This window comes from Mauremys mutica, chromosome 1 (assembly GCF_020497125.1).
Source record: "Mauremys mutica isolate MM-2020 ecotype Southern chromosome 1, ASM2049712v1, whole genome shotgun sequence".
Taxonomy (NCBI): Eukaryota; Metazoa; Chordata; order Testudines; family Geoemydidae; genus Mauremys; species Mauremys mutica.
Genome location: NC_059072.1, coordinates 50,836,645 through 50,862,769, shown reverse-complemented (window position 1 = coordinate 50,862,769; position 26,125 = coordinate 50,836,645). Strand labels below are relative to the sequence as shown.

General features: G+C 43.9%; 1 protein-coding gene and 1 long non-coding RNA gene across 6 annotated transcripts in view; one reads left to right on the top strand and one right to left on the bottom strand.

The window, feature by feature from the left end:
- LOC123362275 overlaps positions 1-25,153 on the top strand; it is a 108,368-nt gene extending 83,215 nt beyond the window's left edge. For 2 of the 5 annotated variants that reach the window (XM_045002709.1, XM_045002712.1), the window contains 4 exons: positions 6,621-6,709; positions 8,795-8,947; positions 10,931-11,063; positions 22,777-22,912. In XM_045002709.1, coding sequence (XP_044858644.1) covers positions 6,621-6,709; positions 8,795-8,947; positions 10,931-11,063; positions 22,777-22,834 — 433 coding nt within the window. In that variant the 3' untranslated portion in view covers positions 22,835-22,912. Of the gene's footprint in view, positions 1-6,620; positions 6,710-8,794; positions 8,948-10,930; positions 11,064-12,618; positions 12,958-22,776; positions 22,913-24,896 lie in introns of those variants that run through there. The other 3 variants (XM_045002710.1, XM_045002711.1, XM_045002713.1) reach the window with 3 other exon arrangements.
- On the bottom strand, positions 1,630-17,100 carry LOC123362277. Its single transcript, XR_006576389.1, has 4 exons — positions 16,881-17,100; positions 8,825-8,929; positions 6,598-6,840; positions 1,630-1,863 (listed from the first exon to the last, which is right to left on the bottom strand). It is a non-coding gene; the product is annotated as an uncharacterized LOC123362277 (long non-coding RNA).
- Positions 25,154-26,125: the final 972 nt, after the last annotated feature.

Below are 26,125 nucleotides of genomic sequence, written 5' to 3'. Positions count from 1 at the left end.
CAGTTGCAAGCAGATCCTTGGCCTGAACATTTGGCTAACAATGTTACTGGGAACAGATGATAAGGGATATCACCTTGAACCAAGTCTAGTTTAAGTTTTAGCAGTAAAAAGTGTTTTGTCTTTATTTCTCTTGACTTTAATGCCTTTTAATTGTACTCCCTTAAAATCTGTCTTTTTCTAGTTAAATTTGTTTTATCTTTGATCAAAACTAATCCAGTGTTGTGGACTGGGTAACTCTATTTAAAGTAGCAAACTATTGTATATTGATCCCCTTACAGGGGCCACAGACCCAAAATATCCAGGAGAGGGATGGACAGTGAAGAACACACATTTGGGTGGGGGGAGGAATTTGGGACCGAGATCATGTTGGGGTTACCCTGCAAATGGTAATCTAGGTTGGTGAAAATCAAAGTGTGACTGGATTGCAGGCTGCAGCTATACACAGACACTCAGGGTGTGACCTACATGCTGTTTTGCTGTTTCTGAGGCGCCCAGGCTGGGAACTACAGCAGCAAAGCAAGAGTGACACAGCCTCTCTCTTGTGTGGCTTGCACCCCTGAGTATCATAGCCACACTACCAGTTAGAAAGATCACTTAAAAAAAAAAAAGGCAAGATGGCTGTTAATCAGCAACAGGATCAGAAAGACTTTGGACAGAAACTCCTCCCAGTCAATGTTTAATCTTCAGGGAAAGCTCTGGGTCTCAGTTGTTGTTGCTTATTACTGCTAGCAGTTGTTTGCAGGTCGGGCCATTGCAGTAACGTATTCAACAATTCTTTGTATGTACAGACTGCAAATTCAACATATGTGAATTTGGCTTCTGAATATGACAAGGCTGAGGCACAAATACTTCGTAACCATTGTTTTTTTCCACAGTGCCAGCCTGAAATTGTTGCTTATGGCTGATAGTCCTGATTCTGATTGTTATCTAATTTATGATGTCTGGTTGCTATGGTTACTGCTCTATCTAGAAACTAGTAATTTTGTGAACAGTTACAATAAAGCTAAATAAGGGAATGAATAATCTGCAGAAATGGGTCTAAAAAACATTTATTTCTGTCTCTGTATTTGAGCAGGGCTTACAAGTACTGATTCCATGGTAATAGGGCTCCTGAGATGATACATTGACATGAGGGTCATTTTTTTTTTTTTTTTTGTGAACCAGGCTATTATAAAAGGAAATCTCATAATGTTACAGACCGATATAAGTATATCAGACTAATGATAGAAGAAGTATCAAAGAGCTGAAACAGTCCTCTTTTCCAATATAATTCATTATATTGGAATATGATTCATCCCTTCATTACTTCAGATTTGATCTAATGGTTCAGTGGCCAGGTTCTTTTAAAGCTATTTCTCAATAGCCTCTCCGTGAATTTAGAAGCAATAAATCTTACACTTGACACATTTCAGTGTTGAAGGGTCATGTGGCCTTTCTGCAGTTATTGAAGAAATACACTCCACTGGAAACTACAACTAGAAAATAAAAACTCTGGACCAGACCTCTTTGGGGCAGGGACTGGGTTTTTACTACTTTGTATAGTACCTAACAAAATGTGACTCCGATCATTGACTGGGGCCATTGGGCTCTATAAATAATAATAATGATTAATTAATAATGTACCTTTCCTTCATAACATCCCAGAGAGGGGAAACAAAGGATCCAGAAAACTCACTGAAGTTTCATGTTCTGTTTTCAGCATGGAGGTGTATGTAGGTGGCTGGGACATGGTTCAACCTGCACAGCTGGGGAATCCAGAGGGTACTCTTTACTCAACACCGCTTAACCTAGGGCCAGTCATTAACAGCCCATGCTTCATTGGATAGACCCCTGTAGCAGTGCAATGTAATTCATGGAAGAATTCTGTGGGGAAAATAAAGGAAGAGATTAAAAAGAGGCAGCGACAAATTGAAGTAGGCAGGATCAGAGAAGGAAAAGAAACAAAGTGGGATGGAGAAAAGCAGGGGAGGGGACAGGTCCAAAAACCAAAGCAGAAACAAAAGAAGAGTGAAGAGGGTAGAAAGCAAAGCAGTAAAGACAAAATTCACATCTTCCTCCAGTCCTGCATATCCTTCTTCCTGTGCTGTACATATCTCCCTCCTGCCCTGGTAGTCCTGAAAGTGTCTCCAGAAGAAGGTGGAGACTCAAAATGCCTGGCTTCCTGACAATCATTACAAAATGATTGTGCACAAGAGAATAGTGGGGAGGCAGCAGACCCCACCGTGGGCAGTGGGTACCATAGGCTGGGGGAGGCTGTGCCTCCCCAAACAGCCAGACATGGCCCCGCCAACTCTCCACTCCCCAGACCCTCTGCTTCCGCTCTGCAGCCCAGCTCCAGGGTCTGGGGCCGTGCTGCCTGCCCTCCCTTCTTCCCTCCCTCCCTCCCCATGCTCCAGAGGCTGCGGCCACGCCACGTGCCCTCCCGGTGCTCCGGGGCTGGGGGCACTAGCCTGGGGTGAGGGCTGGCGGCCATGGTGGGGGGCTCTGCGCTCCAGGAGATGGAAGGTGTGGGGCCTTGGGTGGAAGGGGCATGGCTGGGGGTTAGCCTTCCGCAGCCAGCAGTTCATGCACCACCCATGCCAGCAGCAGTGCATTAGCAGACCTTAACAGGTAGCTGGACACCAGATTCCACTGAGTCCTGAAGCCTAATAGTGCTCCTAGACTCCCAGTGCTTCTCCCCTACTCCAAAATCAGAATACTTGCAGAGTTTTTAAGATCTCTAGTGTCCTGTAGGCTCAGCTGATCCTGCAGCCCTCTTGGCTTCAGAGCTGGGTTGCCTGAGTCATCTGCTCTCTAATCTCCATCTTTCCCTGCCCCACCTCAAGTTCCTATAATGTCTGCAGGGGCCTATGGTTTCTGCTCTCCTGCCATGGTCTGTAGTAGGTCCTGTGAACTTTAGGTTTAAGAGAGACAAATTGGGAAGGGGAGCAGGAATCAAGATATGGAGCCTGGCAGGCTTGGAAGAAGTTGGAAAGTAGGGGCAGCTTATTAACGGAGGTTGTTTGGGGATCTGGGAAGCCGGCACCCACTGGAGTTTCCTGCTACCCCACTTGCCCTTCTCTTTGGACCTTAGGAGTTCTGCAGAGTATCCTGTCTCCTGGTTTCCAATACATGTCGATCTTTAAAAATATTTGAAAATAACCAAGGAAAGTCTGAGACAAAAAACTTAAGCTGGTATTAAGAATGGGAGTATCAGGGTAAAAGATACACAGAAATGTTGTAATATTGGAAAAATCCATGATTTGAATCACAGGAAATTCAGCATTAAGGTTAAATTATTTAAATACTTTAAATATCCAAATACTTGGCAGTGCAGAAATGCACAGTTAAGGTCTTTCAAACAGTTGTAAGAGCACCCCCATAACAAAACCTTGAGGAGAAAACAAACTCTGGTATGCCTACACTGCAATGTAAGCCTAGGATTAGTGGAACTCAAATCAGCTGATCTTGTTAGAGAACCCTGGGCTTGAGCATCTACACTGTTTGTCAACCCTAGGTTAAGAATTTCCTAACCTGGGCCTGCACATGGGGCTCCAGCATCCACAATGCAGTACTCTGAGCCAAATCCAACCAACCATATCCCAGACTTCCTAATACCCTTCCAAAATGTGGCTGCTCTAGCCCCTTGTTCATGGTGCAGTATGGGAAAACTTGACTTTCCACCATGCTTGAATGTCCACCGGATATAGAAAGTCAGTCCGTATGATTGTGGGATGCATTTGGCGGACTCCCAGAGCATGAATCCAGAGGGGCTATGTCTACACTGCAGAGCAATAGGACTTGAACTCTGAGTCCCAGCTTGACTCAGGCTTGGACCCTCCACCCAGGGTGAAAGTAACTTAAAGGACTTACCGATACACTGGAGTCCTGAGCAGGAGGCGGGGCCTCAACCAGAAGGGGTGTGGCCTCAACTAGAAGAGGCAGGGCCTTAGAGCCCCCAGACCCTTTAAATTGAGATTTAAACGGCCTGGGGCTCCAACTGCGGTAGTGGCAGCTGGGAGTCCTGGGCCCTTTAAATCACTGTTGGAGCTACCAGCTGCAGAGGTGGCTGGGAGCCCCAGGGCTCAGGAGCCATTTAAAGGGCTCTGGCTGCCGCTACTGCCCCGGGACCTTTAAATTGCTGCCTGAGCCCTGCTGCCGGAGCTCCAGGGTAGCAGCGGCGGCCGGGGGCTCTGGCGGTGATTTAAAGGGCCAGGGGCTCCCAGCACCCGCTACCACAGTGGAGCCCCGGGCCCTTTAAATTGCTGATGGAGCCACCCGAGCCCTGCTGCCAGAGCCAGCGGACATTTAAAGGGTCCAGGACGGTAGCAGTGGCTGAGAGCCCCTGGCTCTTTAAATTGCCACCAAAGCCCAGCTGCTGCTACCCCAGGGCTCTGGCAGCGGGGCTCGGGTGATGATTTAAAGGGCCTGGGGCTCCACCCACCGGTACTGCCCCGGGCCCTTTAAATTGCCGCCAGAGCCCCACTGCTGAAGCCCTGGGGTAGCAGTGGTGGGGCTCCGGCAGTGATTTAAAGGGCCAGGGACTCCCAGCCGCCACTACCGCAGCAGAGCCCCGGACCCTTTAAATCACCACCAAAGCCCCAGGGGTCCCAACCACCTCTGCTACCCGGGGGCTCTGGCAGCAATTTACAGGGCCCGGGGCTCCAGCCGCTGCTGGGAGCCCCAGGCCCTTTAAATTGCCGCCCGGGGAAGCTGGTCCGGTACACCGTACCAGACTGTACCGGCTTACTTTCACTTCTGCCTCCACCCCTGTGGGGTCCTGGGATCCTGAATCCCAGCCCAATTTGTTTGTAGACAGGGGGATTGAACAAGGGGCTAGGCTTGAGCCTGAGTTCAAACCCTGGGCTTACCTTGATTTATAGATACCATTTATGACAATCTTACCCATAAAAAGGATGTCGCTTTAATCAGTAACCTCAAAAATTAGAATGCCTTATTTTTAAAGATGAAGCAGTTGTGCTATGTGCAGTCAAACAAAAATGTATAATTCCTAATTAAACAAATAGTATCTTCATTCACATTCTAGTGCAAGGTCCAAATACTCTGTAGCAAGCAGGAGCTATGTTCTGTGCAAAGTCACTGGCTGTGGCAGTGCTCTGGCAGAAATTTCTGTGGCATTTTCAGAAAAAAATTAAAATTGAGGTTTTTATTGAATAAAATATGAAAAAATAATATAACACAGTTCACACCACTCAGAGCTGTTGTTTCAGCCTGTCTGCAAACTCAAGAAGATGACATTGCATTGGTTTACACTTTGTGCATGTTTTGTGCCATGAAGACTACAAGATGGAAGGCCAGCACTGCGAAGGAGGCAGTTAAAATTGTTTGGGTTATTTCAACTGTGCATGTCCATACTTTCAAATGGTTGGATTACTTTTAAGTTTAACTCTGAATTTCCTGATTTTGTCCTTTTTTTGTTACTACAAAATTCTTAATTTTTTTTTAACCCTTATGTTATTGATATGTCTGTCAACCTTAACTCCAATTTAGCCAAGTTTTTCATCTGGGAAATAAAAATAAGCATGATTTATACTATCTTCTATCTAGTTTAGTACAAAAGTTAAGTTAAATGACCACACCAAAGAGCATATATTAACATTTTCATTCCAGGGACTCCATAATTAAACAGTGAGATTAATGAAAGTGAATAGTCAGGACAGAAAGTGCAACATTTGATATAAGCAGGAAGAATTGCTTGAGGTAGTAAAGCAGTGGTTTTCAACCTGTGGTCCACAGACCCCTGGGTTCCGCAGACTGTGTTAGGGGCCTGCAAAATGTTGTTGTTACCATCGAACAGTGGTTTTCAACCTGAGGTGTGCAGACCACTCGGGGTCCGCAGACTAGGTTTAAGATTTCCGAATGGGTCTGCACCTCCATTCAAAATTTTTTAGGGGTTGCAAACCACTGTAGTAAAGCATAAAGAATGTTTGTAACTAGGTAAGGTACACATGTTGTAGTTTGATCTTATTTTCTGTCTGAACTGTGAATCTATTGAATGAACTGTAGAGACAATTCTACTTTAGCATGGAAAGAGACTTGACTAATGGGTCTTTTCTCTTTCTAAATTTTGATAGGTGACAATTTATTTAATTGCAATCTTTATTTCACTATAATGTTAGAACATTGATGTGCATGACACTTAAAACCTGAAGATGACTATCTCCTGGAGAGTTAGTCTGATATTCCACATGCAAGTTTATTCTAAAAATGTATGTTTTAGAGCTGTCCTTTAAGAGGCATGCACACATACACAAATAAATAAAACATGATAAAGAATGCCAAATATGTAGAATACGTGTGTAATAGTTTACAACATGCTAAAGCCTGAAAAGAGAACATAATAAAATAATATTCATTATAATATAAATATAAATATAATTATAAATTAATTAAAAAATCAAAGTAAATATTAATCCAACTTTTAGTAGCACTTAACTCTTTTTTAAATGGGACTCCATATATCTGAGTTGGCACTTCTTTGTGTAAAGTTAATAACATAATTTGTCTGGTTTAGGGACCACTTGTAGGGAGAATGGGAGGGAATTGAACCCACATAATGACAGTAACTCCTAAGAAAAATGTTAAGTGCCTTTTTACCTTTTCTGATAAATGTCTTACAGATACCTGTGGTCCCTCAATGTTCCTCACACAATAATGCAAGTCAACTTGATGGCTGGAAGTTCATTCATTTCACATTTACCATCTGATTGTAAGAGCATTGAAAGTGTTTTTAACTACTTTGCTGCAATGACGTGTCTATTGTGCCTTCTGTGTTTAATATTACTCCTCTTCCTCCAGCCATGTTGTTAATCCTCCTTTTCTTCTTTTTTATCAAAATGACTGAAAATTGATACAAATTTTTTCAGGTCGAAACTAAACATTTCATTTTGACATTAACAAAACATTTCAGTGGGGTTTTTTTTGTGTGGTCAAAACTATTCAGTGAACTCCATATGAATTCATGAATAGTTTCAGGTGACTCAAAACTATATTTGTCAGCGAATAAACTATTTGAAAAATCTTATCCAGCTCTAGTTGTACGGGCCCTTTGACATTATTAAAAGCACAGTGACATAAAAGATAAAGCCAGCAGTATCCCCTTGCCTCAAAACCCCTCAAATTAAAACATTCCCTCCAGTTATGGCCTGACATTCATCCAAAGCAGATGGTCCAAATCCTCTTTATTTGATCTGCAATGTAACATGACTTTTCCTCATGATGGGAGGAACTTGTATCAGCCATCAAGTGTTGATGGCTCAGTTTAACTAGGTTGGCCACTGCTCAAGACTAATATGCTGCTGCTGATGGGAAAGCAATATTTATTTGCCTCCTATAGTACAAGATTTAAAAAAATATTTATGGTGCCATCGGTCATGTTAGAAATGGACCATTTTTGTTGGCCTCGTGTACACACAGATTTTGTACCAGTAAAACTGTGTTAGTACAGGTATAGTTAAAGTGGTACAACTTTTGTGTATACACAAGCCCTACAACAGGAATCACTATTTTTAATGGACAATATTTCTTTATAATGTAACATTATATTTACTTATTGCTAATTATTCCGTAAAATTGTAATTTTCTCCTCAAAGGTCTCTGATGATCTCTCCCCCTAGCTCTACCTCATCACTGTTAAGGATCTGCATTGCTGCCACCTTTATTCCAGCTGAGGAGGGCTGGAGGGAAGCCCCTTTCAGATCCCCTTTAAGCAAAGAGTTCTCTGTAGAGAAACATGAAGCATTTCTTACCCAGGGCTCAGCATATTACCTCTGCAGAGTTCTTAGCCTGTACCTACAAGACTGTGAGAGACCTGGCATTGCACCATGGTATATTGCTTGACAATGCAAAATACCACTGAGCTCTGACTTCACCACAGAGTATTTACAAATAGTTATAGATTCGTATGTGGACTTGAGCATAAAGTGTTTACTTATCTACTGATTCCTTCAATATAGTGACTAATTACAATGGAATATGTCTTCCAAGTTAAAAAAAAAATCAAGTTTAAACTAATCAACCATCAAATATTTTTTTATTTAAAGATACTGGGCTAGGTTCTCCAGCCCCCTTTGTGTCACCTTTGTGTCACCCAGCTGGCACAAAGGGACCAGAAACCTCCCATTACTCCCCAGTGGGCATAGAGCCAGTAGAGTCATCATCTAGGCCGCTCCCTCTTTCAGTCCCCAGCACTGGGGCCATGTTGATGTGCAGGAATAGAGAAGGGTGAAGAGGGGCAGTAGCTAGAGTGCAAAGAATTCTGGCAGTCCCCAGATGGTCTCTACCGGGGACTTCCACAAATAAGCAAACTAGTTCATACTGAATAAAGATGAATAAAGGGTTACTTAAGCATCTGTTTCATAAAGAACCATCCATGGAAGTCTTTTTTATTATTAATAATAATTTTTGATATATGTCTTTCTTTCACCACTTCCCTAGTTGAGGCTTCAGGTCAAATGCCAGAATTTGATATGTCCACCTTACAAATCCTGCACCTGCTATTACCAACTTCTGGTGTAGGAGCAAGTTGGGTAGTCCTTTCTAAGCCAGTTCCCCCACACTGGAACAGGACCGCACTGTAGGCAGTGGGAACTATGTTCAAGCAATAAAAGATGAAGGTCTCTTCACACTGTGTCATAATGAAAATCTTTGAGGCCTCACAATCCTCTGAATTTTCCAAAGAATAACATCCTCCTTTTTAAGATGAAACTCTTTCTTTTTCCTTACTACTTCAAATGCAGACTCTGCTACTGTGTAAACTTCGTGTTTCTTAGAAAGTCGTTTCTTCCCAAATCAGCATTTCACAGAAAGAAGAGAATGAACTTACTTCCCGAGCAGAACGCGGGGTCCTTTATCTGCAGCACTCCAACCAGTTATCTTGACAACACTGCCTTTGCAAGGAGGGCATTGTATGGAAAGGCATTGAAGGATTCTGGTTTAAAATTGAACGGTAATGATTATACAGATTGTTACTGGCAAAAAATAACCACTACCCCCTTCCCCAGCCCGGTTCTTCTTCCATTACAACACTCTCTGTTCTTATTTTTTATGAAGCATTTATGTAGTACTGTAGATGTACATGGTGCTTTATGGAATATAAACCAGAATAACTCTTGATCCCTGTCCCAAAGAGTTTTTTCATAGACTGGAGATGGGAGAGGAAGGAATGGGAAGGTGAGAGAGGAGAAAATTACAATGGGTGGAGTTCAGGGGGAGAAAGGTAGATTTTGGAGTGATCAGCTTAAAGGGTGACAGCTGCAATACTTTGCAGATATCATAGCTGGAAGTGTGGGACAAAAGTGATTCTCAGCCTTTTTTCACCCATGACCATAGTCAGTTTCTTGTTGGAACCCACCTAACCCTCAGAATCCTTTGTGGGTGAGTTAGGGTGCTGGCAGGAAAGGGCAGAGGCTCTGTGTACTAATCAGAACTGGTGAGAAAGTCCCATATTTCCTTGCAAACTTCAAATTGGTTATACTAAATTAGAGGTATAACTCTTTTTGTGCTTAAAGAGTGATCATGATTTTTTTTTAGCTCAAAGAGCCCTGCATCTGTGCCACTGTAAGGTCTCCTGTGTGGCCGCTGTATGCCAGTGGGAGAGAGATCTCCCACTGGCATAATTAAACTACCCCTATTGAGCGGCGGTAGCTATGTCAACTGCTTCCTCCCTCTCCAGGCTGCATGGACACAGGGAAAATTCCGCTGCCAGGGGGAGCACTGCCTCCTCGCTGCTGGGCATCCTGAGAAATATGGGGTGGGGCATGTAACCCTGCATGCCCCCCCCCCCAGTGCATTGCCTCTGTGGTAGATGCGGAGCAGCAGCGGCGGCAGGGGCTGTGCTTTGTGGCAGGGGAGCTGATAAGGTGATCAGAGAGCCTGGGCCACTGTGGGGAGCCCCAGACCTTCCACCTGCCACAGGTGGCACACCCCAGGGGGCAGAGACAGGGGCCAGAGGCTGCTCTCAGGCTCCCCTCCCAGGGCAGGTGGAGGGTCCAGGGCTCCCCACAGTGGCTTCCAGGTCACAGGGGCATCTTTGAGGAACTCTGGGCCTCTGAATCAACTCTGGGTTCTTGTATCTCTGCCCCAGCCTCAGTGTAGCTGCACTGCAAGGGACTCCCTAGTTGGCCCCTCACTCCCCACCCTTTAAGGGTATGTCTATACTACAATTAAACACCCGAGGCTGACCCATGTCAGGCTCGTGAGGCTTGGGCTAAAGGGCTGTTTAACTGTGGAATGGATGTTTGGGCTTGAGCTGTGTGGTGTGTGTATTTATGTGCATCCACCACCCTACCTCCACTCCTCCTGCTCACTTCCCATCCCTGCCCTCCTGGATTCCTGAAACAGTACAGATGTTGAATCTAAGAGAAAGGGGAAAATATTGCTGTGGCAGCAGCTGACCCTTTTCTGCACAGAGAGGGAGAGATCCATGTGGAGATGGTCCTTTCTGCAGGCAGATCTTAAACTTATGATCTGGTCCCATTTTACCCACAGCTTACATCTAGACTAAAAATGCTGCACAGGGAGATTTTGAACAAGATCTCAAGCTGCATATAAGAATTAGATTCAGAATCAACATGCCAGTTTAGATTATAATTTCATCTTGGAAGCAAATGTGAAGGACCTTACCTATAGCAATGGGAAGCAAAGTTGCCTTCATAGCTATTGCTGTAACAGTGCTATCATCGCCAATAGGTGTCACTAGGTTTACATTTAGATTAGATTAGATAACATTCATATAAATACAATTGGAGCTTTAACTATTGTGTTCTGTGAAAGTAATCAGAAAAAGGTTACAGTTTAGCTCAACAGTTGAACACATACAGAATTATATGAGAAAATTGAGAAAACACTGCAACTAGCGTATCACAAATGTAAAACTAATGCTGAGATACGAAAGTGAGCTGAATCCTGCACATGGTTATATGTTCCTTAGCTAGCGAGATTTCAGAGAGGATTCTAAGAATTACACGGGTGGCTTCCGAATGGTCGGAAAGGAGGACATCCAGAAGCCCTGTGAAGATAGATTCAAAGACGATAGTAGCATCAACACCTGGCATCCTTGCATGGTAAAAATAATCCCTTGTCTGTGAATGTGAAGTATGGTTAAATACCTCTGTGGGCAAGTGCAAATTGATTAAATAGTTACTTCTATTTTGTGTGCATGTGTGTATGCACAAGACTTTGGGGATGGAGTTGGCTTATACATGTAGAGCGTTTCATATGTATCTCTCAAGTGCTTTATGAAGAAAGGTTAATATCATTATTTTCAGTTCCTAGAGGGGGAAATGACTTGCCTATGGTCACATGTCAGAGCCTGGAATAGATTCATAGAGTTTAAGGCCAGAAGGGATCACACCAGATCATCTAATCTGACCTCCTGTATATCACAGGCCACCACCACCCAGGACCCTCACACTAAACCCATCAACCAAAATGAGACCACAGTATTACAGCCCACAGGAGACTAGACTATTATGTGCCACAGGCAGAGAATAGGAACAACTGAGGTGCACCAGTGCTTGTAGCCCCCACAATGGCAGGGAAATTATTAAGTAAGAAATACCCAGATAATCTTAGTAAGCGACCCTGCCTCGACATGCTGCAGAGAATGGGCGGTGTGTCGTAGGCAAGGGGAGGCTGTACCTCCTCAAACAGCCTACTGTTGCCCTGCCTCCAGGCCAGCATGCCTCCTGCAGGGACTCAGGACCGCTGGGGTGGCTGGTGCTGGGCCCAGTGCTGCCCGGTGCTCTGGGGCTGGCTGCCCAAGCACCAGGACTGGGGGCTGCCCAGAGCTGGGGGTGCAGCAACCATGCTGCCCGGCTGCCTAAGCACCGGGCCTGGGGACGTGGTGACCACGCTGCCCAAGGGCTGTGGGCGCTGAGGCTGCAGTGCACTGGGGCTGGGGCCTTGCCCCCCCCCCAGCTCTCCGGCGCTGGGTCCACAGGGCCGCGGTGGGGGTTCTTTGGGCTTCTACGGGGGAGGGGAAAGTAGAAGAGGAGCGGAGGGGCCTAAGGCACAAGGGGAGGGGCCAGGGGTTAGCTGGCCACCCATACTGCAGAGGAAGGCAAAAATCCCCAAGGTCACTGCCAATCTGACCTGGAGGAAAATTCCTTCCCAACCCCACATATGGTGATCAGTTAAACCCTGATCATGTGAGCAAGAACCAACCAGCCAAGCACCGGAGAGGAAAAAATAGAATTTAGATCTCTTGCTTCAGACTATTGGCCTATTCGCTAGATGAAGCTGCCTGTTGGAACAAAGCAACAATGAGTCCTGTGGCACCTTAAATACTAACAGATGTATTGGAGCATGTTCATGGGTGAACAGGACTCATTGTTGCTTTTTACAGATCCAGACTAACATGGCTACTCCTCTGATGTTGGAACAAATTCTCCCCTATGGTATATGGCAGAACTCCCATTGAGTTGAATATGTGGTTGAAGGGGAGACTGGGCCCATTTTATTGGCATTGCATAAGAAGCAATAGAGGACAATGTTCTCCCTTTTGCTCCCCGGTGCAGAAGGGAGCAAAATTCCAGAAAAACCACCAAAAATTGGTAAGGAAAGGTTGTTTTAAGGGGAAGAGTAGCAATATTCTTTCCTGCTGTTTAAATTTTTTAGACTCAGAGGCTGTCTGCAAGCTGATGCAAGCTACAGGCCTCAGAAGTAGTAAGCTGCAGATCAAGAGAAGAATGACCAGCTGAACCAGAGTGAAGTTGGGGAGGAGTGTCATATTCCTCTCAAAGCAGCATAAGATACAATACAATCTACTTCTGTAACTTTATTATACTACAGAAGGGCTGGGTAGGCTTACATGGCTGGGGGGTGCGTTACCAGTGGCAGCACAGAAGACAGGCTGCCATGCTATGCAAGAGCCTGGGAACATCACGGATGAGCCAAAATCCATGAATGGCCACCCTACTGCCCTACTGTACACCTGACCATTAGGGACTGAACAGACACCACCAGCCCCTTTCACAGAAAAATGTAAACTGTGTTTTGATCCAGTCTATTTGCAAGACTATTTATAAACTAATTGATAAACAAGGAATGTGAATACTAAAAATATCCAGTTAGCTAAATATATGATTGGGGAGAGGGGATTGTGTTTAAATTCAAATTGTAAGTGAAGTCTAGAAAGTACATTTGGATTTTTAAGACATACTCCATTGAAAGTTTGTTTGTTGTGTGCTTGCTTGCTTGCTGTGTGCCTGCTTGATTGAAGTTTATAGTGTGGTCTAATTGGAGGGCTGTGTGCTGAGCCTAGCAGACCTTCCTAACGAGGGTCTAGTATCCTTTCATCCCTAATCCCTTTAGGATTCTTTGACAAGGGGGTGGGGCTAACTCAGGATGAACAGCCAGCTCCTCAACAACCAGAGGAGATAGCAAACAGGGGAGTTTTGTGAGGGAGTTTAAAGCCAGATACACCTAACAAAAAATCTCTAAACACAGGACAATAAAGCCCCACCCCCTAGAAAAAACAAACAAAAAGCACAAAGAACAAACAAAAAAATGCCAGAGTAAAAATAGTGCCAGTAGAAGTCCAGCAGCAGAGTGAGGGTTATCCAATTTATTGCACGGAATGCAGCATGTAATTACCTGCTTTGTGAGCAGGTGGTGTGTGTGTGCATTTGGTGCAAGCAACTCAGAACTCTCAGAGACTGTGGGCTTGTCTTCACGTACAGCACTACAGCAGTGCAGCTGAACCAGAGCTGTGCCACTGTAGCGCTTTAGTGAAGATTATACTGTGCTGACAGGAGAGCTTCTCCTGTCATCATAGTTAATCCACCTTCCCAAGAGATGATAGCTATGTTGGTGGGACAAGGTCTCCCGTCAACGTAGCATAGGGTGACCAGACAGCAAGTGTGAAAAATCGGGACGGGGTGGGGGGTAATAGGAGCCTATATAAGAAAAAGACCCAAAAATCGGGACTGTCCCTATAAAATCAGGACATCTGGTCATGCTAACATAGCACTGTCTACACGGGGGGTTAGGTCACTATAACTATGTTGCTCAGGAGTATGGATTTTTCACAGCCATGAGCAACAACGTTATACCGATAGAGGTCTGTAGTGTAGACCTGGTCTGAGTACGGACTCTTGAGATCGGAGTGGCTGAACTGGATGAGCTAAGGGAGACAAAGAGGTACATAGATAAGACTTTTCAGGACACAATAGAGCAGTCCCACTCCTAGCCTGATAACCTCTGTGCTGTGAAGGAGGATGAAAGTCTCGGGGAAGGAGAACAAGTTGCAGCAGAGGGAAATGATCCCATAGTTGGGCCCGTCCTTCCAGATGATGGTGTCATGGCATCCTCTCACACTGAGGACACCCCTCTGGGGGAGTGTACCCCACTTATTAGGAAGAGACAGACATAGGCGCCGACTCCGTGGGTGCTGCGGGGCTGCAGCACCCACAGGGAAAAATTAGCGAGTACTCCACACCCACCAGCAGCCAAGCTCACCCTGCTCCCACCTGCGCCTCCTCCTCCCCCAAGCATGCCACGTCCCCGTTCCTCCTCCTCCCAGCACTTCCTGCCAGCCGCCTAACAGCTGTTTGGTGGCACTTAGGACTTTCCGGGAGGGAGGGGGAGGAATGGGGACGCGGCACGCTCGGAGGAGGCGGTAAAGAGGCGGAGCAGGGGCAGGGACTTGGGGGAAGGGGGTGGAATTGGGGCAGGATGAAGGTGGTGCAGGGCGGGGATCGAGCACTCATGGGGCAGAGGGGAAGTCGGCGCCTATGGAGACAGATAATAGTAATGGGGGATTTAATTACTAGAAATATAGATAGTTGGATTTAGGGTGACCAGGAGAACTTTTGCCTGCTGGGTGCAAAGGTTGCAGGCCTCATGAGACATGTAGATAGACTTTTGTGCAATGCTGGAGAGGAGCCAGTGTTCATGGCACATGTAGGTACCAATAATATAGGGAAAGGTAGGAGAGCGGTCCTGGAGGCCAAATTCAGACTGCTAGGTAAGAGATTAAAGTCTAGGACCTCCATGGTAGCATTCTCTGAAATGTTTACAGTTTCAAATGCAGGGCCAGATTGACAGGCAGAACTGCAGAGTCTCAATGCATGGATGATACATTGGTGTTTGGAGGAGGGATTTAGATTCATTAGGAACTGGAGAACCTTTTCAAAAAGGAGGAGCCTATACTTGAAGGATGGGCTCCATCTAAACCAAAAGGGAACCAGAGTGCATGTAAAATTAAAAAGGTTGTAGAGGAGTTTTTAAACTAAGGTCTGGGGAAAAACAACAGGTGTGGAGGAGCACACAGTTTGGACCGAGACATCCCTTAGGGGAAGATTTATTAAAGGGGATTCTCTATATCTTAGTAAAGAGAAGAGGATAGAAGTTGATAAAGTACATGCAGGAACTGAACAGAAAGTCACATGAAAAAGAGTCCTATTTCAATTATATCAAATAAAGGCCAACTAAATATTGACAGATTTTATAAGTGCGTGTATACAAATGCAAGAAGTCTAAATTCTAATATGGGTGAATTTGAGTGCCCAATATTAAATGAAGATATTGATTTAATACATATCACAGAAACTTGGTGGAACGATGATAACAGGACATGATAATACCTGGGTACAAAATATATAGGAATGACAGCATATAGTGAAATATAGTGTAAGTCTTAAATGAATCAAACTACTGTAGAATCTCTATGAACAGAAATTCCATGTTTGAATAATAAGAGTATACTATTGACACCCTGACCAGGATGGTGATGGTGACTGTAAAATGCTCAGGGAGATTAAAGAGGCTATAAACATAAAAAATCAATAATAATGGGGGATTTCAACTAGCCCCATGTTGACTGGGTATGTATCACCTCAGGATGGGATACAGAGATAAAATTTCTAGACACCATCAATGACTGCTTCTTGATGCAGCTAGTCCTAAAGCCCACAAGGGGAGAGGCAATTCTTGATTTAGTCCTAAATGGAGCACAGGATCTGGTCCAAGAGGTGAATTTTGCTGAACCACTCAGTAATAGCCACCATAATGTAATTAAATTTAACATCTTTGTAGGGGAGAAAATACCAATGAAACCCGCCACAGTATCTTTTTAACTTCAAAAAGGGGAACTACACAAAAATGAGAAAGCTAGTTAAATGGAAATTAAAAGCAACAGTCACATAAGTTAAATGCTTGCAAGCTGCATGGAAACTTTTAAGAAACACCATAATAATACTAAATGTACTAAATGTACACCTGAAATAATAATTAAAAAAAACAGTAAGAGGGCCAGGAAAATGCCACCATGGCTAAACAGTCGAGTAAAAGTGGCAGTTAGAGACAAAAAGACATAATTTAGAAATCAGAATCAAATCCTACTGAGGAAAATAGAAAGGAGCATAAACTCTGGCAAGTCAAGTGTAAAAGTATAATTAGGCAGGCAAAAGACACAAAAACTAACAGCAAGGTGCTAAAAGAACGAATTCTTGTCACAGTCTTAACTGAAGAGGATGTAATGGAGATTCCCACACATTAGCCATTTTGTTTTAGGTGACAAATCTGAGGATCTGTCCCAGATTGAGGTGTCAATAGAGGAGGTTTTGGAACAAATTTATAAAGAGTAATAAGTCCCCAGGACCAGATGTATTCACTCACGAGTTCTAGAGGAACTCAGGTATGAAATTGCAGAACTACTAACTGTGGTAGGTAACCTATCTTTTAAATCAGCCTCTGTATCAGATGACTGGGTGATAGCTAATGTAATGCTTATTTTTTAAAAAGGATCCAGCGGTAATCCTGGCAATTACAGGCTCATAAGCCTAACTTTATTACCAGGCAAATTAATTGAAAGTATAGTAAAGAACAGAGTTATCAGACACACAAATGAACACCATACAGGGAGTCCTCGGACTTACGTTGCCCGACTTTCGTTGGACACCACTTAAGACGCTTTTCAATTGACTGCCCGTTTCGTCCCTAAAATGCTTGTTTTGCCCTTACGATGCTCTATTTACATAAAGTTCACTTGAAATCACTTCCTGGTTACATTATAGTGGTATGGAGCTGGAAGGGGTCACTTCTAATTGGCTTCGAGGCATCAGGGTAGCTTGTTGCCGGGTAGGGTTGCTGCTTGTTTTTGATTGCTGAGCCTGGGGCTGGGAGCCAATCAGAAAGCCTGAACAGCGATTGGCTGAGACTCAGCATGTGTTCCATTCTCCCTGGCTTTCTGAGCCTGTGTTGCCGGCATTCTGAGCAGCATATGTGAGTTTATATGTTTATTTGAATGCTGTTTACAAAATACAGTGTACAGTAAATACATTGATGTTGCAACATTAGTCATCTATAATTCATTTAGTACAAAAATCTGGGTTATTGTGATGAAAATAGTGTATCAAGCCTTGGTTTGGGAACCAATCCCCCCTTCATTCCACTGATTCCTATGGGAAAAGTGGTTTCAACTTACAACGCAATTCAGAGGAACGAATTGTGTCGTAAGTCCGAGGACTCCCTTTATGTTGGAGAAGAGTCAACATGGCTTTTGTAAAAGGAAATCCTGTCTCACCTAGAATTCTTTGAGGATGTCAACAAATATGGACAAGAGTGATCCAGTGGCTATAGTGTACTTGGACTTTCAGAAAACCTTTTACAAGGTCCCTCACTAAAGGCTCTTAAGCAGAATAAGTAGCCATGGGATAAGAGGCAAGGTTCTCTCATGGATCACTAACTGGTTAATAGATAAAGGGAAGGAATAAATAGCAAGTTTTCATAGTGGACAGAGATAAGTAGCAGGGTCCCCAAGGATCTGTACTTGGACCTGTGCTGAGCTGGAAAAAGAGGTAAATAGTGAGGTGTGGCAAAAGTTGCAGTCAATACAAAATTACTCAAGATCGTTAAGTCCAAAGCTGACTGAAGAGTTACAAAGGGATCTCACAAAACTGAGTGTTGGGGCAACAAAATGGTAAATGAAATTCAGTGTTGAGGAATGCAAAGTAATGCATAGTGGAAAACATAATCCCAACTATACCTACAAGGTGATGGAGTCTACAATAGTTGTAGCCACTCAAAAAAGAGGTCTTGGAGTCATTCTCTGTGGATAGTTCTCCGAAAACATCTGCTCAATGTGCAGCGGCAGTCAAAAAAGCTAACAGAATATTAGGAACCACTAGAAAAGGGATAAAAAATATGATGCCACTATACAAATACATGGTACACCCACACCTTGAACACTGAGTGCAGTTCTGGGCAGCCCTTCTCAAAATAGATACATTAAAATTGGAAAAAGTACAGAGAAGGGCAACAAATGTGATTATTAGGGGTATGGAATAGCTTCCATATAAGGAGAGATTTTTAAAATGGGGGCTTAGGAGAGACAGCTAAGGAGAGGTCTATACAATCATGAATGGTGCGGAGAAAGTGAATAAGGAAGTGTTATTTACCCTTTCACATAACACAAGAACCAATTAAATTAATAGGCAGGAGGTTTAAACAAACATAAGGAAGTACTTTTTCACACAGTGCACAGTCATCCTGTGAAACTCATTGCCAAGAGATGTTCAGAAGGCCAAAAGTATAACTGGGTTCAGAAAAGAATTAGATGAGTTCATGGAGGACAGGTCCATCAGTGGCTATTAGCCAAGGTGATCAGGGCTGCAACCCTATGTGCAGGGTGTCCCTAAAACCTCTGACTGCCAGAAGCTGGGACTGAACTATGGATCACTTGAAAATGACCCTGCTCTGTTCATTTCCTGAACATCTGATACTAGCCACTGTTGGAAGACAGGATACTGGGCTGGATGGACCATTGGTCTGACCCAGTGTGACCGTTCTTATGTAAATTAAGCACCCAGCAGATTTTATTATCTTTTAAATAATTTCATTGGGGAGAGAATATTTACAGGTATTTGGATAACCCTTTATATAATCAAAGTACTGTACAACATTAATTAATTATTGGGAAGAGCAAGGAATTCTCTCTATATATATATTGTTTTAAATGGAGGTATGGTACAGAAGAGATGGAAGAATGAGGACATAAAAAAGAAAGCAAAAGATGAGCCATAAGCAGAAGGGAGGCAAGAAGGACAAGAAGCAACCTAGAAAGATCAGGGGTCACTGGTAATTCCTCGAGAAGTTTTTACTTTGCTTAGTAGGGCTTTAAACATCTGGAAGCTGCATTAGTACTGTACAGTATCCTCAGTGGGAACTGAAAAGCATCATGACTTGGCTCCACATCTTGAACAGCTTCAGATTATCTTTTTTAAGCTTCCTTAACCACAGTTTCAAAGCAAGTGTTGAACTTGATATTTCAGACTTCCCTCCCTGGATGGAATCCTGGGTCTTCTTTATAAACAGGCTCCTTAACTCTATATTTGACCTTAGTAGTGCTATTTTGTATTCCAGGGGTAAAAGAACACTAATTTCTTGCTGTCACTGTTCCTTCAAATTTTCAAGAAAGCCCCTTGAAAGAAGAAGTAGCAATTCTACTTGCTCAGTTTCTGGGTTGTTATGTGAAGAAATCTCTGGAGTCCAATAAATCTTAACCATTCATCCAGCTTTTGTCATAGCATACTAACCATCTGGGCATTTCTAGATTAACATAGAATCATAGAAATGTAGAACTGGAAAGAACCGTGATAAGTCATTTAGTCCAGTCCCCTGCACAGAGGCAGGACTCAATATTATTTAGACAATCCCTGACAGGTGTTTGTTTGTTTGTAAAACCCTCCCATGATAGAGATTCCACAGCCTCCCTAGGTAATTTGCTCCAGTGCTTAACTACCCTTACAGTTAGGAATTTTTTCCTAATGTCTAACCAAAATCTCCCTTGCTGCAATTTAAGCCCACTGCTTCTTGTCCTGTCCTCAGTGGTTAAGGAGAACAATTTATCATCCTCTTCTTTATAACAACCTTTTATGTACTTGAGGACTGTTATCATGTCCACTCCCAGTCTTCTCTTCTCCAGACTAAACAAACCATTTTTCCCATCATTCCTCATGGATCATGTTTTCTAGACCTTTAATAATTTTTGTTGCTCTCCTCTGGACATTCTCCAATTTCCCACATCTTTCTGGAAGTGTGTAGCCCAGAACTGAACACAGTACTCAAGTTTGAGGCCGTGTCTTGCTTACAACACTCCTGCTAAGATATCCCAGAATGATGTTCATGTTTTTTGCAATAGTATTACATTTTGGAGTCATATTTAGTTTGTGATACACTAGTGGTTTTCAACCTTTTTTCATTTGAGACCCTTAAAAATTTTCAAATGGAGGTGCAGACCTCTTTGGAAATCTTAGATGTAGTCTGCGGTCTCCCAGGAGTCTGCCAGGGGTCTTGAAAACCACTATGATACACTATACTCCCCAGATCCTCATCTGCAGTACTCCTTCCTAGTAATTTCCCATTTTGTATTTGTGCAATTAGTTATTCCTTTCTAAGTGTAGCACTTTGCATTTGTTGTTAATGAATTTCATGCTATTTAATTCAGACCATTTCTCCAGTTTGTCAAGATCATTTTGAATTCTAATCCTGTCCTCCAAAGCCCTTGTAATCCCTCCCAGTTTGGTATTGTTCACAAATTTTATAAGTGTACTCTCTATGCCACTAGCTAAATCATTTATGAATAAGGTTAAAATTTTGTCATGGTAATTTTTAGTAAAAGTCTGGGGCAGGTCACGGGCACTAAACAAAAATTCACAGAAGCTCATGACCTGTCCCTGACTTTTACTAAAAATAATGTGACAACATAGGGCGGATAGGGCGGGGCAGGGGAAATAAGAGCCCAAGCCCTGCTGCGGGAGGTAAAGCGGGGGTCCAGCCAGGGGTGAAAGTAAAATACAGCTTTTACTGGTACGAGTCCTTCTCTTCCCCCCCCCCGAAGGGGCGGGGCCTCAGATGGAAGGGGCGGGGCCAGAGGTGGAAGTAAATTAAATTTTTTACTGGTACAGTCCAAACACAAGCAACCCACCTCTCCTACATACTTCATGGATCCCTCCCACTGCATGACTTAGATATAGAAAATAAAGCTACTATTACTACTACCAGTCCTGTCCGTAATAAAACTTTACTAATGGAATAAGCCTGAAAAACTGAAAACTCACTGTCACATTTTTCTCCTTGTCCTCCCTCCTCCTCCTCCAGCCAGGCTACGGACAGGGCTAGGCTCCCCGTTCCCCCGACCCCCGCACTCAGCAGGGGCTGCAGGGGCTCCCCTCTAGCTTGTAGCAGGGAGCAGGGGGACTGTCTGAGGGAGAAGCCTCCCCAGGTAGCATGCTGCCTACATAAGAACAGTTTAAACGTTAAGGTCTGAACCATGGGATTCGGGGCTATTTCTGGCATCCTTGTTAATTTCACTCAGGGTTGTTGGGGAGGGAGGATGGTGAGACCAAGGCATGGGCAGAATACAATAGCCATTTGGCTGCAGAGCTTAAATCCAGAGCTAATAAAAGTCCATGGAAGGGGAAAACTCACTGTCACATCCGTTTCTCTCCTCCCTCCTCCTCCAGCCAGGCTGCTGACAGGGCTAGGCTCAGTGCTTCCCCCAACTCCCGCACTCAGCAGGGGCTGCAGGGGCTCCCCTCTAGCTTGTAGCAGGGAGCAGGGGGACTAGCTGAGGGAGAAGCTTCCCCAGGTAGCCTGCTGCCTGCATAAGAACAGTTTAAACTTCGCTGTTCACTTCCTGGAGGGATTCTGAGCTATTTCTGGCATCCTTGTTAATTTCACTCATGGTTGTTGGGGAGAAATATACAAGATACTAAGAGAAAGTTTTGTCAATTTCAGCTCTGCACTGTGCAGGACACTGACACTGACAAAACAAAAAGAGATCTGAGCCCCTATGTCTTAAGCAGGGCCCGCTCCAGGCACCAGCTTATCAAGCAGGTGCTTGGGGTGGCCACTCCGGAGCGGGGCGGCACTTTCAGGTATTCGGCAGCAATTCGGCGGAGGATCCCTCACTCCCGCTGTCTGGGGATTGGTCCTGCTTTGAGCAGGGGGATGGACTAGATGACCTCCTTAGGTCCCTTCCAACCCTGATAGTCTATGATTCTTTTGAGAGACAGGAAAGAACTGAGGCTGGAACCAAGTTTTTAAAAGATTAATTAGGGGATTGAGTGGGAAGTAGCTACGCTTCTGGAAATGGAGGGGCTCCATGGGTAGTTAGAGGGGTGTGGGGATGTAATGTCTGTATAAGTCTCCCCTACCCCATAAATGCCATCCAGCAGCCGCCCCCACCAATTTCATTTTTCTTCAGATTTATCTCTTAGTTGAGGCTCCACTTTTCCAGCTCCACCTGAATCCAAATTGCAGGTTGCTTGTGCACCTTCAGGAGATAACTTCAGGTTTCTGGGGGCAGTAATTGCTTGTCTTCTTTGATGCCACTTTTTGTTGGGCGCCTCTTAGATGCTCAGATAGAGCAGAGAGAACTCCCTTGGCTTGTGCAGTCACTACATTTACACACACACACACACAACCATATTACTTTCCTACCAAGAATTTCTTTTTATTCTTATAACAAAAAAACAAAAGCATCCCATTCTATGAGAGGCAAGACTTTGGAGTCCATTAGGCATAGGAAAAATTACATGTGGTGCCTAAACTTGCTGACAGTTACTTACACTTCTCTTTTATCTTCCACTGTAACAGTGAAACTAAGAAATAAAGTTCAACACTTGACATTCTAAGTATGAGAATAACATTTCCTTGTAATTTTGATATCAGAGTGTAAAGCAATGCAATATAAAGATAAATGCTGTGACTGTTGAGTTAATAATTGACAGGTGAAAATGACAAATGGCACTTTCTATTCCATTTCTCTAGTAAGAAGAAGCCAGAGCAAAAGAAATCCGAAGCCAGCAAGATCAAATCCAATAAGTAAGGTTTCTCTGTAAGTGTCATTTCAAACAATGGCCATACTTTGCTTTTCCCAATAAATAAGATCATGTGTGATATTTCCTGTGGGACACAGGTATAAAAATTAACTTTTCCCTTTCACAAAATTAGTTCCAGTGCTAACTCGATGAGATTCTGTCATTTTTATTTCACTATTTAATATATTTTGTGAGTATTGGAGGCATCCAGAGGAAAGCATCCAGAATGAAACTGTCAAACATTTGGCTATTTGGCCAGTCCATTTGTAGAGAAATCACTGGCTTTTTGTAAAAATTTTGTCACCCAGATCCACAGCCCTCTCTACCTATGCCCCAGCTTGCCCTGATGCACTGAATGCAGCACCTGGAGTTTTGGCACTTTCTGTTTTAGCCAGGTCCTTCACCCTATACTATGTAATTGTGAAAGGGGATAAGGAAACCAATTCACCATTGTTCCATAACTAGCTGAAACATATGAAAAGTCTTCCTGGCTCATTACAGTATATTCTGTATGAGACCAGTCTACTGTTTACTCCAGTAGCAGGAGTAACTCAGCTGTGCAGCTCATCCCAATGAAATTTCATAGAATATCAGGGTTGGAAGGGACCTCAGGAGGTCATCTAGTCCAACCCCCTGCTCAAAGCAGGACCAATCCCCAAACAGTTTTACCCTAGTTACCTAAATGGCCCTCTCAAGGATTGAACTCACAACCTGGGTTTAACAGGCCAATGCGCAAACCACTGAGCTATCCCTCCCTCCAAAATGTTTTTGTGTTTACATTGTTTTTAATTTAAAAAGTAGCTAAAAGCAGTTCTTGTTAATACAACTCAGTCTCTCCTGTCCTACCTCTTACTCAAAATAGTTCACTCCATTCAGCAGAAAAACTGTAGGAACCATGCTCCTTACTTCAAAGCCTAGGCTGGAAGGACATTGTCTTTAAAATAAAAATGTCTCTGGAAGGGCCTCACTCACACCTATGATGCAGCTCCTGAGTCCTACTTTTCTACCTGTTGGGACAGAGAATCCTTCTCTCCAGTTTTCCTGTGAGTGCCCATAAAAAGTTATGTAGCACATTCCTCTCTGACACCAGTACTTCTGCCACCTCAAATAGTAGCTTCCTGGAGCACCTGAGTGAAGTTTCGGATGGTTAGGTAGTAGCACCAGTATGAATTAGAAGGGGTGGTGGGCCTCTCAGACTCTTTTCTTTTAAAAATTTCATTTCAAAATATTAGGCATAATGTTCAACATACTGTAAAGTACAACTGTCAAAATATTCTAAAATGAGGCAGTAATTGTTATACACCATAGCTATTATGAGTCACCAGTAGCTCAATAGTGTGACATATGGGAGGCTGTTCAGCTAATTATGTGGGCTAGAATATCCTTATTCTCATAGTTTACATTGAGGTCCTAAACTAGGTAGAATTAAAATTTATTTCTTTCTAATATAGCATCCATGTCTCATAGACTCATAGACTTTAAGGTCAGAAGGGACCATTATGATCATCTAGTCTGACCTCCTGCACAATGCAGGCCACAGAATCTCACCAATCCACTTCTATGACAAACCCCTAACCTATGTCTGAGTTACTGAAGTCCTCAAATTGTGGTTTGAAGACCTCAAGCTGCAGAGAATCCTCCAGCAAGTGACCCGTGCCCCATGCTGCAGAGGAAGGCGAAAAACCTCCAGAGCCTCTGCCAATCTGCCCTGGAGGAAAATTCCTTCCCGACCCCAAATATGGCTATCAGATAAACCCTGCGCATGTGGGCAAGACTCACCAGCCAGCACCCAGGAAAGAATCCTCTGTAGAAACTCAGATCCCACCCCATCTAACATCCCATCACAGACCACTGGGCATACATTTTTCTTTCCATGCATTTAGTGGATGGGCACCACACAAGATGCCACCCCCGGCCTTTTCTTAGGCTTTAAACTATGGTTCTGTTCTGAAAAGTGACTGTGTAAAAATGGCACTGTCTTACTTTGAATCTTTGCTATGGGTATTCAAAACCAAATTTGTTTTCTTCGGTGACAAAAATAAGATTTTATTAATCTTATTATCTCTGCAGGGATAAACACAGCTGAGAACGTGAGCTGGATTCTAGTCCTTCTTGTGAATCAAGAAAGATTTACTCAGTTCCAATTACAGAAAAGTTTACTCAATTCCAATTACGGGACCATGAAAATCCAGTAAAGACAATGGCACTGTAGCCAAGGACATTATTGGGCTTGAAAAATCTATACCGTTGATGATACAGGACAAGAAAAGAACCCAGCTTGCCTTTCAGAACCCGGGTTAAGTCCACAGGGTTGTAGGTTAGAAATCCCCCCATCATTTTACTTGTAATGTAAGCAGATTTTATCTGGAAGTCACCAAGAATCAATAAATATGAAATATCACAATGCCATTTTTCAGACTTGCTTTTCAGAATTAAACCTTTCATTTCCAGGATATAACACTGTTGTGAGCTGGGTTAAACCTTGTTATGGGTTGAGTTAAAACTTCCTTCTTCGAGTAATGTCCCTATGACTTGAAGTGATGATCCACTTGAAGTGTGGATGTCCCCATGCGCTTTCGATTGGAGATTTCCAGCAGCCATGCACATTTGGTCTCCGCATACACCCTAGCTACTCTTGTACCCCACACCAGTGGTATAAAGGGCCATGACAGACAGACCACCCACAGTTCCTTGTCAAGCACCTCGGCCTGAGACAGTTGAGCTTGCACAGCTACTTACCTTGCTTGTTCCTTGTAGTTTAGTTTAGTTTTCTTTATCTACTAGTTTCGCTTTTATAGATGAATGGGGTGGTTTGTGTGTGTATGTGTGAGGGGGTGGGGGTTGATAAACTGAAGCTTTTAGCCTTCCCTCCACTGAGAAAAGAACGCTCCTTCTCTGAAGGGGCTCTCTTTTCTCCTCGGGGCATGCCTAAAGCCCCAGGCAGGACTGGCCTTAGGGAAAATGGCACCCTGGGTGAACCTGTATTTTGGTTCCCTCCCATCATCCCTAGTCCCCATAGGCTGTTTGGGCTCCTAACTGCCCCCCCATCACCTCTAGGCCCCGCTGCCTCCCCCCAGTACTTAATTTGCATTGAAAGAGGTGCCGGAGCTCAGCCTCAGCACAAATTAAGCACTGTCTGGGCGGCTGGAGAGCAGTGATTGCTGGGCAGGCACCCAGCTCTGAAGGCAACACCACTGCCAGCAGCAGTGCAGAAGTGAGGATGGCATGGTATATGGTGTATGGGCACCCTTACTTCTGTGCTGCTGCTGTGGCTTGTGGTGCCTGTTGCTCGGCATGTG